Source organism: Lynx canadensis, chromosome A2 (assembly GCF_007474595.2).
Source record: "Lynx canadensis isolate LIC74 chromosome A2, mLynCan4.pri.v2, whole genome shotgun sequence".
Taxonomy (NCBI): Eukaryota; Metazoa; Chordata; class Mammalia; order Carnivora; family Felidae; genus Lynx; species Lynx canadensis.
Genome location: NC_044304.2, coordinates 120,197,043 through 120,209,156, shown reverse-complemented (window position 1 = coordinate 120,209,156; position 12,114 = coordinate 120,197,043). Strand labels below are relative to the sequence as shown.

The 12,114-nt window shown below is 44.1% G+C and overlaps 1 protein-coding gene across 1 annotated transcript in view; it reads left to right on the top strand.

The window, feature by feature from the left end:
* The window catches only part of CPVL (carboxypeptidase vitellogenic like), a 114,035-nt gene extending 111,401 nt beyond the window's left edge, over positions 1–2,634 (top strand). The window contains exon 12 of the mRNA XM_030295166.1: positions 2,527–2,634. Coding sequence (XP_030151026.1) covers positions 2,527–2,631 — 105 coding nt within the window. The 3' untranslated portion in view covers positions 2,632–2,634. The remainder of the gene's footprint in view (positions 1–2,526) is intronic.
* The last annotated feature ends 9,480 nt before the right edge of the window (positions 2,635–12,114 follow it).

Genomic DNA, 12,114 nt, shown 5'->3' with positions numbered 1-12,114 from the left:
GCTGGGTTTTGTCACAAACATGACTTTCTTAAGTGTCCTCAGCTGAGCTGAAGTGGCACAAAATCACTCATCAGATTTCTGCCAAGGCTGGAGATTTGGATGGGAATCTACAGGAGAGAATTCTAGCCTGGGATTGTGGGGGCGGCAAAAGTTTTCCTCCAGAGTCACCTACAGGGACTCATGTCACACGTATGTTTACTTTCAGTCTGTGACGAAGCAAGACATGTTGGGTTCCCAGATGCAAGCTTGAACACAAATGGTAGATGGGCTCCACTGTCATTGGAGCAAGGGACAAACGGCCATTGATGGAATGTTGCATGAGGCAGGTGTTTCCAATCGCATGTGAGGGTTAAGTCCTAGCTCACGTCTGTAATGGCGGTCTGCTTCCCTTACCTGCCTCAGAGGGCTGTTGAGAGATGGGTGAAGTGTTCTGTGACTAAGCTGCAAAGTTTGGCTCAAATGTGAAGAATGATTGTACAAATACCGCGACTTGAATAAAAACGCTGGTGTCTGCATCAGAAGCCAGGTTCTAGCTTGTTCTCTCAGTTACGATTGTGTGACTTGGGCAAGCCTCCGAAGAGCTCCTTGTCACTCCATCACCGAGGCTGGTGTGAATGGTGATCTCTACCATCTCTCTGCACACCTGGGCTAGCTGTGAGCTGCAAAGCAAAACTCATCTACTGATGTTGACCCCCTGGCCGCATGGCAAGGTTGTAAGATGCTGGGAGCTGGGGGTGGATTTGTAATATAATAAATGCGCTACGGAAATATCTCTGTACTCTTTTTCTGCCTCCGTTCGCTTCTTATTGAGACAGGTAAAACACGCTACGAAGGGCCTCGTCAAAGTGGTCCTTACTTGCCGATTGTGACTTAGCAGCTAGAACTCGCTGAATGGGATCCCTCACTCCATCCACTGCTGGCCGCTGTCCGGTTGCCACATGTGCCATAGAATATCTCAGGCTACAATGACTCCCCCATGCAGGAGGCCTGCCAACACCCACTGTCAGTTCTTTCCCTTTTGGTACTGAATCATGAAGGCCTCTCCTGGTCCTCTACTTGGGGCACTTGCTGCTGAGCCTACAGTCTTTCTGAGTACAAAGACCAGTACCCCCACCCTGACCCCACCCCTTTCTTAAATTAGTATGGCACCTAGCACTAGGGTCTGAATTCACCTTAACTATAGGTGTTTAAGAATGTGTTGTACATCGGGGCGCCTGGGTGGCTCCGTCGGTTGGGCGTCCGACTTCAGCTCAGGTCACGATCTCGCGGTCCGTGAGTTCGAGCCCCGCGGTGGGCTCTGGGCTGACAGCTCGGAGCCTGGAGCCTCCTTCAGATTCTGTGTCTCCTTGTCTCTCTGTTCCTCCCCTGCTCACGCTCTGTCTCTCTCTGTCTCAAAAATAAATAAAAACATAAAAAAAAAAAGAATGCGTTCTACATCTTGTTAGGTGACACAGGTAACCGTGCCATCCAAACTCAGTGAGTCCGTATTAAACACAAGTGCATTTCAGGGTGTGGTAATTTTACATAAAATCTGGAGGAAGTGTACTGATGCCTGCATTTTACTTTGAAACGTGTCAAAAAAGATAAGATGGATTAATAGATGGACAGTGAGGAAATGAGTTCCGTGGGCGTTAACGAGAGAACCTAAGTGGTAAGTCTATGAAATTCTTTCAGATATGCTGTATGTTTGAATAGTTTTCACAATAAAAGGTGGGGGGGAAAGTAGTACTCTGTGCTACTCAAAAAGATGGCCTTTTAACATTTCAGGTGTCAAAGACTTCCATTTATTGTCGTTTTAATTTTTTGGAGAATCCAAATATCCCCTGTATTAATGGCAAACGCTGAGATGCCAGGTAGAGAGCGCAGGGTGAGGGCCACATGGGTCAGCGGACTGAAGGGGGGGAATTGGGTGCATCCCTCCAGCTGGTTGTGGACCGACCTGGCCCCGGGGTAGTCCTCACCAGGTAAGAATAACCGACCATGGGACAGCAGACGGCTCCCTCCCAAGAGGAGAAAGACAATTCTCACGCTTCATGCATGTGAAAGATGAACACAACTTTGTGTTAAAGTAGCTAACCGCGGGGCGCCTGGGTGGCTCAGTGGGTTGAGCGTCCGACTTCGGCTCAGGTCATGATCTCACAGTTTGTGGGTTCGGGCCCCGCATCAGGCTCTGTGCTGACTGCTTGCTCAGAGCCTGGAGCCTGCTTCAGATTCTGTCTCCTTCTCTCTCTGCCCCTCCCCCGCTCACGCTTCGTCTCACTCTGTTTCTCAAAAATAAAATAAAAATGTAAAAAAAAAAAAAATTAAAGTAGCTAACCACACACTTGTAGACCTTATCCTACCTTAACGTACCTGTTATGAAAGCTATCAAATCTAAGACAATCAGCATGCCCCAAAGGCCTGGATTGATAGAATATGTTCCATATTTCATGTAAGCTTTACATTTAATCTGAACTAAAATTTTCCCTTCATGTAGAACATCCATTTCTCTAACTTTTTTTTGACCTTTTACTTTTCTTCTCCAAGGTAATTGTTCGAGGTGGAGGGCACATTTTACCCTACGACCAGCCGCTGAGATCTTTTGACATGATCAATCGATTTGTTTTCGAGAGAGGATGGGATCCTTATTGATGGATAAGCTGCTGTCCTAAAAAAAAAAAAAAAAAAAAAAAGGTCAGGGGACTTAATCTTCGAGAAGAAAACTTCCAAACCTGAAAATGTCGTATAAATAAGAAAAGTACCTTTTTATAGCTTTTTATAGCCTTAAAATGTTTCTCATCAATAAAAATTATCCTTGAAACAAGTAAGGTTCTGTTTTGGGTGAGAGATGGCTCATTATAAAATTAACTGTAAGAAAATGCTATGCGGGGGCGCCTGGGTGGCTCGGTCGGTTAAGCATCTGACCTCTGCTCAGGTCATGATCTTGCGGTCTGTGAGTTCAAGCCCCACGTCGGGCTCTGTGCTGACAGCTCAGAACCTGGAATCTGCTTCAGATTCTGTATCTCTCTGTCTCTCTCTGCCCTCCCCCTGCTCACACTGTGTCTCTGTCTGTCTCTGTCTCTCTCTCTCTCTCTCTCTCAAAAATAAACCAAAAAAATTTTTTTAAAGAAAATGCTACCCGTGATTAGGAATGGTATCTTGTGACTGAAAGGATGGGAAGAATGGATTCAGAGACACTGTTTCAGATGGAAACAGATAAACGGAAGGCGGAGGTCTTGAATAGGAATTTTAAATTCCTTCTAAGAGTGCGTGCAAAGTGCAGTAGGGGAGTAAAGTTGTCACAACATTTTGTTCTGTAAGTAACAATAGAGTTTGTCATAGTATGTACCTGGAAATATTTCAGAAGTAGTATTGGGTAAGAGCATCTCATTATCACTCCAAAGGAATGGGTGCCATCATGATGGTGGTGGACAAGACTTTGGAATGTGGACAGTCTTAGCAAGAAAGGTAGCTTGGAATTCTTTGAAATAGAAATTTTACATATAAAAGTTACAATGCACCAACTGGCAATACGTAGAGGATCATATTCAAAGGACACACTGAATCTGTGTCTTTTCTTTTCTTTGTTTTTTTTTGTTTTTGTTTTTTTTTTTTTTGCTTTTTGGGGTTTTTTAGTTTGTTGGTTCAAGTGTACCCATTTACCAAACAGCCTGCAGGCCGCATTAGTTATGAGCCGTTTTCAATTTGGATTTTAAATTCTGTGCTTCTTGGAGCCAAATAGAGAACGAACTAATTTTGTGTAATTGTTGGAATCTCAAAAAAAATTTGAGATACTCTGGCATCAAAATATATACATTTATAAATATGCACACATTAGTAATTTTCCAGCTAAAATATCCCGTCTTGGCACATCTCTCCTATTTATGCATCATGTGCTCTCATCTCTAATTTTCTACAGCATGTTTGGCTTTTTCAACATCATTTCCCTCTCATATTACCCATTTATGAATTGGCTCACTGGAGAACTGAATTTAAAAAGTCAAAACTCATTCTTGCTGCAAATATTTTGGGTCTTTTCAACTTCTCATTTTGTGCCTGATTTCATTCAGGTTCGTGATCTTCCTTTTTTTTTTTTTTTAATAGATATATTTCCGGGGCGCCTGGGTGGCTCAGTCAGCTGAGCGTCCAGCTTCAGCTCAGGTCATGATCTCGAGGTCTGTGAGTTTGAGCCCCGCGTCGGGCTCTGTGCTGACAGCTCAGAGCCTGGAGCCTGCTTTGGATTCTGTGTGTGTGTGTGTGTGTCTCTCTCTGCCCCTCCCCCACTCATGCTCTGTCTCTCTGTCAGAAATAAACATTAAAAAAAATTAAAAATATATATATATATTTCCTTGTGCCCATGTAGGAGGAGTCGTCAAATCAAACATTCTGATCAAAAACAGATTTTAATTATTGCAGAGACTAAACTAGAGCTTTGCATGTGGCCCCACCTGCCATTTACATTGTTGCATTTGGTCCCAAAAATATGCAGTGGAAAAGGCACCAACCGTGGCTGGGAAAGTGCCATGCGTGTCACACCTACAGTGGACATTTCTGGGTATGTCACCTCACTGTCGTCGCTTTGCCAAGTCCCAAAGGAGGCAGCCCGAAGAGATTGCTGAGGTTCCTTTCAGTTCACACGTCATTGTACTAGTGTCCATTTCACAAGGGTACCATGAGATGATATAGTGAATCTTCATTATTCATAGATGCCACGTTCGTATGACCTGTTCGCTAAAATGTATCTGTAACCCCAAAACCAATAGTTGCTCACTTTTGTGGTCATTCACGAACACGTACCAAGCGATGAACAATTTGAGTTGCCCAACGTGCATGTTCTCAGCTGCGGCCAAATAGGTGTTCTTTTTGTAGTCTATTTAGTGCCATGTGTTTTTTGTTTTCCTTGTTTTTTTTTTTTTTTGCACTTTTGTGCTTTTTGTTGGTGCTTTTGCCATTCAAAAGGGTTCCTACACACAGTACTGAAATACCGTGTAGTGTTCCCTCGGTGCAGGAAGGCTGTGGTGCGTGCGCCTTGTGGAGAAAGTACATCTGTTAGGTATTCTTCATTCAATCATGAGTTATAGTGCTGTTGGCCATGAGTTCAATATTAATCAAGCAAGAATATCTATTTTATGAGGTTTCTTTCAACAGAAACACACGTAAAACAAGGTTGTGGATTAATTGGTTGACAGAAATGTGACCAGAGGCTAGTAGGAGCCACATCCTGTATGTCCCCCTGGATCAATGATTTAGAAATCACTAATTCAGTATTTGAATTTGTAATTTCAGTATTTGGGGAGATGTTATAGAAGATAACTAGAGTGAACAAAGAGAATCAACAGCATTTCTAGAACAGCAGAGGGACCAACACAAAATAATAGCTCAATAAATAGAAGTTGTAGGTGCAGTCATTTTTAGTGTCTCCCTGCCCCAAGCATAGGATAGTGGGGAGTACTGGGGGATGACCTGCCAGGTCTTCCCAGAGCAACCCGAGCCAACTCCCCTGAGGGTACAGTATTATAGAGACTAAATCTGGCAGGTATTTTAGTTTAAAAGAAGGGAGAGAAGAGTAGTTCAGAGACTAAAGGAAAACAAGGTTTTGAATTCACTTGGAGAGAGTCCTTTGTGTAAGAGAACCTTTGGGTGGGGTACACACTCTCCGTGGGACATTCAAGACAATCCATTAAGATGCCCCCTCTTGGTCCAAACATGAGACGGTCTGATGTCCCACATGGCTGCCATTACTTCGAGCAACTTCCACACAGAGAGGGAGCTATAGGGAGGAGAGGTGAGGGACCTTCTCGTGGTGCTGGGTCCAGTGTATTGCCAATTACAAGTTCCATGCTGATATGATACTATCCATGGGATTCATTTCATAAAAACAAAGCCTTCAAAGAGTGGGATCTTTATAGGGCTTTGCCATTCGATGGGGAATGGCCAGGTAGGCCTCTCATGCCCTACTGGTCATCTCATGGCAGTGTATTTAAAGAGCTGTAGGACCCGGGAACGAGTTGTGCGTTCTTTCTTTAACAAACAGGCAAGTGTCATAGACTAGCTGTCGTCTTCTGTCATGGCAAGTGGCTATTGTTAGTATGTCGTCTAGCAGATATTTTTTTAAAGTCAACACACACACACAAATCAATAAATAGTAAACATACAATCTGTCTTTTCATGGTAGGAGTGACATATCAACAATTACTGAGAAAGTCATTTCTTTTTTTTTTTATTTTTTTAAATATTTATTTTTGAGACAGAGAGAGCAAGAGAGAGAGAGGTCATGCGTGAGCAGGGGAGGGGCAGAGAGAGAGGGAGACACAGAATCTGAAGCAGGCTCCAGGCTCTGAGCTGTCAGCACAGAGCCCGTTGTTGGGCTTTGACTCACGAACTGTGAGATCGTGACCGGGGCCGAAGTCGGATGCTCAACCAACTGAGCCACCCAGGCGCCCCGAGAAAGTCATTTCTTTTCAAAAGAAAGTCAAACTATGGCAAGAACGTTTTGAAAACAGATGTTTGGAAATGTTTCCATTTACTTTGTGTGGCACATTACAAGGAAAAAAAAAACCCTTATATCAAAGAAAATTTCAACAAACATCTTTGAATAAAGGATAGGTAGGATTGAAAAATGAGTTTGGGGAGCTAATAAAGTTTATCTAATGAGGCATTTCTTGCATCTGGATCTATGTGTCTCCATTTGTAAAGTGTTTCCTTCAGCTCTGATGGACTTTGAAACCAAGTGTCAAAGTAAACTGAACATATAACCAGACTTTGAATTGCTCTATCACAAAAGGGTGACCCTAGATTTTTCAAATATGACAAAGCATATTCAACACATTGATCCTATTTAAAAATATATTAGCAGTGATATTTTAGAAAGTAAAAATACTTGTGCTACTAAAAATCAAATACGGTTTTTAAAAATGAAGGATGTAAAATTTCAACTTTATCATTTTAACGTTTCTATGTTGATTACTATTTTATAAGGTAAATGTGATTACAGTCGTGGTATGACTATAAATGAATGAATAATTATTTTTTTGCTATGCCTTCAGCAACTTTTAAATGATGGAGTGACACATCCTTATGTATCTTTGGAAGAGCACTGTTTGAGAGGACAGAGAGAGTCCACATGTAACAAAGTATGTTAAACTATGTACCGATTTTTTTGGAAGTTTATGTATTTATTTTGAGAGAGAGAGCGCACACGTGCAAAAGAGAGAATCCCAGGCCGGCTCCGCTATCAGCTCAGAGCCCAAGGCGGAGCTCAAACCCAGGAATCTAACCGTGAGATCAGGACCCGAGCCAAAATCAAGAGTCGGACGCTTAACGTGCTGAGCCACCCCGGCGCCCCATACCTATTTTGTTAAATTAAAAAAGCAAAGCATGTAACAATACACTATGCTTTCATTTATAAGAAAGGAAGGGAAACTAAATAAACAAATAAGAGAAAGAGGAAGGGAGGGAAAGAAACAGAAGTTTTGTAAAGGATTGGTGTCTCTGGGAAGATAAATAAGAGACTAGTAGGGGCGCCTGGGTGGCGCAGTCGGTTAAGCGTCCGACTTCAGCCAGGTCACGATCTCGCGGTCTGTGAGTTCGAGCCCCGCGTCAGGCTCTGGGCTGATGGCTCGGAGCCTGGAGCCTGTTTCCGATTCTGTGTCTCTCTCTCTCTCTCTGCCCCTCCCCCGTTCATGCTCTGTCTCTCTCTGTCCCAAAAATAAATAAACGTTGAAAGAGACTAGTAGCAGTAATGAAGGAAGGACTGGGTGTTGGTGGTGGGGGGGAGGAAGACAGGATTTTTATACAGTTTTCTGCTTATGATGTATATATATATATATATATATATATACACACACACATACACATGATATATACTATATACACATTATAGAATTTATATACATATAAAATATATAGTATGTGTGTGTGTATAACTGGCCCCAGAATCTCAGAAAGAACTCCCCTCTGGTTCATTTTGCTATGGAGGCAGAGCCCTGGGATAGGCCCCGATGGACTAAATCTGCTCAGCAAAATCCCAGGGGTGTTTCCCGGACAACCTGACAGTGGGATGATGAGGGTGCCAGAAATTCGTCAGAAGGAGGGGTTAGAGGAAGCAAAAGAGGGAGACTGGCCATGTGTTGGCTGAGATCAGAGGGAGTTGGAATTCTACAGAGCCTGGAATTAGGAACCGATTCAGCACTGCCCTCCCCGCCCCCACGGTGCAGAAAGCAGTGGGGTTGGGGCCAGGAAGGATGCTGAAAGCTATTGCTGCCCTGTGCTGAGGGGCGGAGTGGGAGTGAGTTGATGTGACCTCGGACTGCCATTGTCAGGAGGCGGAAAGGCACTTCTGCTGCAATGGGCTTGCCTTTGAGGAAGCCCACGGGCTGGTCTGCAAGGCTCGGCCTTGACCACCGAGGAGTTGTTCCCACATGGCACAAGAGGGGTTTGCTCTAGCTGGACATACCTAATTCTGTGAAATCAGAGGTAATAATAACAGCTATCCTGTCTAAGCCCTTAAAATGCACCAGATGCTCACAAGATATCACCAGGGAGATGGTTTTCCCATTCCACAGATGAGGTCATGGCCCCTCATTGATACAAAGAGACTTGCCGCCTTGCTACAACCCGTGGCAGGGCCAGCCCAGGTTCAAACCCGGGTGTCTCTCCTCCCACCCCATCATCTCTCCACGGAGGAGACACACGCTGCCTCCTGATCCCCAAGTGCTTTCGCACCTGATGATAGGGACAGGTAAGTGTCAGTGACCCATGTGGGGTCAAGCGGTGTGCGCCTTCGTTAAAAATGCGCTGTATTTTGAAAGTTGCGTAAGCCAGATTCTTGGAAACGTTTAGATACGGTATCTGCTCCACCCACGAGGAATTCATGGACACTTGAATTACAATTCTTTGAAAAGTACTAAGAGCTTTAATAAATAATAAATTACAAATAGTTATTTATTTATGTGCAGTGCTTAAATCATCTTTCCTCTTGCCACCAGAAACGTGGCAGATAAGGCCAGAAACCAAGCACAGATCCCGTGACAGACTACTTGACTTGAGCCCCGATTTATTTTGGAAAGTCCAATGTCCTCTTCCTTTCTTCTCGTGCATTCTGACAAGACCGCCCCCCCCCTCCTCTTACTGCTGATGATATATGAGCCATGGCTGTGTCGGTCTTCATGCCATTTAATCTTCTGGTTCTAAGCTCAGAAGCTACTCCATGCTGAGCCCCGGCTGCAAGGATGCCCAGTGGAGGGAGGCTTGCCTCCACACCACCATCACACAGGAAGTTTGTACCCTGGGATGAAATACAGCGACCTGCACAGATGCGTTTAGTTTTCCTGCATCCTGTAATGGTTATTGCTAGTATAATTCCAAAGGTTTAAGAAACATCCAGGAAACAAACCTGAGAGTGATTGATTTTGTTGCCCCTAAGACGACCAGCCTGGAATGGAAAGCAGGCCGTTTGTGATGGATATCCGTTCGACCCCAAGAAAAGACATCTGTTCAATCATTTTAAAGGGATTTTTAGCAACTTGAGGAGTGTGATGCTGTGCTCTCTGCGTATTCCCCCGGGCCCTGTGCATTTGAGTAGGAGAGACCAGGGCTGTGGTTGCTGTTCAAATGGATTTAACAGGAGAATTCATTGCATCTGGCTAGATCTTGGGGGCAAACAGAATTACTTAAGTCTTTAGTTTTCAAATTGCTCATTGCAAAAATTAAGTAACAGCATCCTCTCCCCAACCCCGCGCTACGCAGTGAGGACTACTGGTAACTCTTCCCAGGCCAAAGGAGAGCGGGCCACCTCGAACTCAGTACCACCAAGGCCACACCCAATGGGGGTAGACAATTACATGCCCCCCCCCAAAAAAACAACCCAGGGTGTTGTTGCTGGAAGATAGGGGGCCTGGATGCTGGGAAGCCAAGAGCCAAAAAATGTCCACCACATGCAGAAGTCAAAGCTCAGTAGCAAGATTAAAGCCAGCCTCTACATTTTGACATGTAGTGGGAATACAGGGTGGTAATTTTCCTGCTATCCCAATGCCTATTTATAATCAACATTTACATGTACGTCTATTAACTTTTGCTGATACTTTATATTTTCTTACATGAATCGAAGGAGAAAAGGGAAATAAGAGGCTAAGAGAACTGAGGACAGGGGAAGAGGGGCGTTGTCTGAAGAGATTAGGAAAACCCAGATTACCCACACCAGCATTACAAACAGAAATTCCCCCTGAATCCCTGGCCCATACATGCTTGCCATCTTATGTTAGGATGTATCATATTAAACCTTCTATACAACAGGACCTTTTCTGGGTGGTGAAGATACGGAGACAAATTTGGCCCACTCCTCTGCCCCTCGAACTGGGGGACAGGGGGCCATGTGAAGGGAAGACGGGCGACCACTGCATAAATGACCATAATCCCAGAGTGCCAAGTACTCTACTAGAGGAAAGTACAAAGCTCTTTGAGAGCAAAGAATAGAGAGTGACTAATGACTTCTGGGAAGAAGGAGTTTCCAAACTGAGGAGTGGGGAGGAAGGCTGGAGGCTTTCCAGAGGCAAAGGGTAAGTAGCACCGACGAAGGCCTGAAGAAGTTAGGTGCCCCAGGAATGGTGAGAGTCCAAGCATTCCCTGCTTCTGCCTTCTCTCCTCTTACCTGTATCCTGTATTTTGTTGCAAAATCCGAATTCTCAACTATCTAAAATCTTGTAATGGAGGAAGTAAATGGACTGATTCCCATAATCAACTGATAGGAATAAACCCCTAACAACCATGCTGTAGTTTTCCCATCTTGTCTCTATGGAATCAGGGAAAGACCTAGAAGACTGTTCCTTACAAGCCCACTTGTCACGTGGCTTTGGTGGCAAGCGAGAGGACACTACTTTATTAAAATCCCCACACACAGGGGTGCCTGGGTCTCTCAGTCAGTTAAGTGGCTGACTCTTGATCTCAGCTCAGGCCTTAATCTTAGGGTTGTGAGTTCAAGCCCCATGTTAGGCTCCAACCCCATGGAGCCTGCTAAAATCAATCAATCAATAAATAAATAAGGCACCTGGGTGGCTCGGTCACTTAAGCATCTGACTCTTGATTTTGACTTAGGTCATGATCTCGTGATTTGCAAGTTCGAGCCCCGTTGCGGGTCCTACAGTGACAGTGAGAAGCCTGCTTGGGATTCTCTCTCCCGCTCTCTCTGCCCTTCCACTCCTTGAGCTCTCTCTCTCAAAATAAATAAACTTCAAAATAAATAAAAAGAAAAGAAAATCCCCGCACACTATACAGTAACATCTTGGCACAGGCTGTCATTTACCCATTTCCCATCTCCCCTGAGAAGAGACATATCCTGTACGGAGATGATTTTGAAATGGTCCCATAGTGTGACTCACTGGAGAGAAATGCCGAAGGCTTTGGAGCAAAAATAAACAAAAGTGAACAAATATGCCGATTCTATTTAAAAAAAAAAAAAAAGGCTTGGAGTGATGTTGCACTAGAAAATTGAGGCAGACCTTGGACAAGCTGGAGGGAGTAGTGGACAAAGATCTCGTTTGGTCAAATGAGGTAGTTTGTTCAGGGTGAAATTTCACCAGCATGTACTTTCCTGGGCTGTGAGGGACAGAGGAAAAGGGAACTCTACTAAGGCACAGCTCCCTCAAATATGTCCTGTCTGCCCCTGAAAAAATCATCACATTTGTTGGGCTAGAACCTAAGAATGGGTCCTTAAGTTCTAGTTTCTTACGTAATGAGAAACGCAACTCTCTTTTGGCCTCATAAGTAAACCAAGCTCCACATAGCATTGGTTCTAGATCATTTCTTCCCTTCCCGGGTGGTCAGAGAGAAGAAGAAAAAAAAAAGCTCCAGCCCAGGGAGCATGTGATTGCAAATGTTCTGTGATTTCCAGCTCTTCAGTGGATTTTTTTATCCCCCTTGGGCTGGAGCAGAGTAAAAAGAGTTGATAGCCACATATCCAACTTGGAAATATTACAAAGATGAGAAAAAGGATTCAATAATCCTATGTTATTAGGATATGCCCAGGTATGAAAGCTGAAATCGGGTGTTTTAATACTAGTACCCATAGTTCTCACGGGATCGTCTTTTAGTGAAGACCATATCAGTAAGGCTAAGAATGCAGAGAGGTCTGCGTTGTTC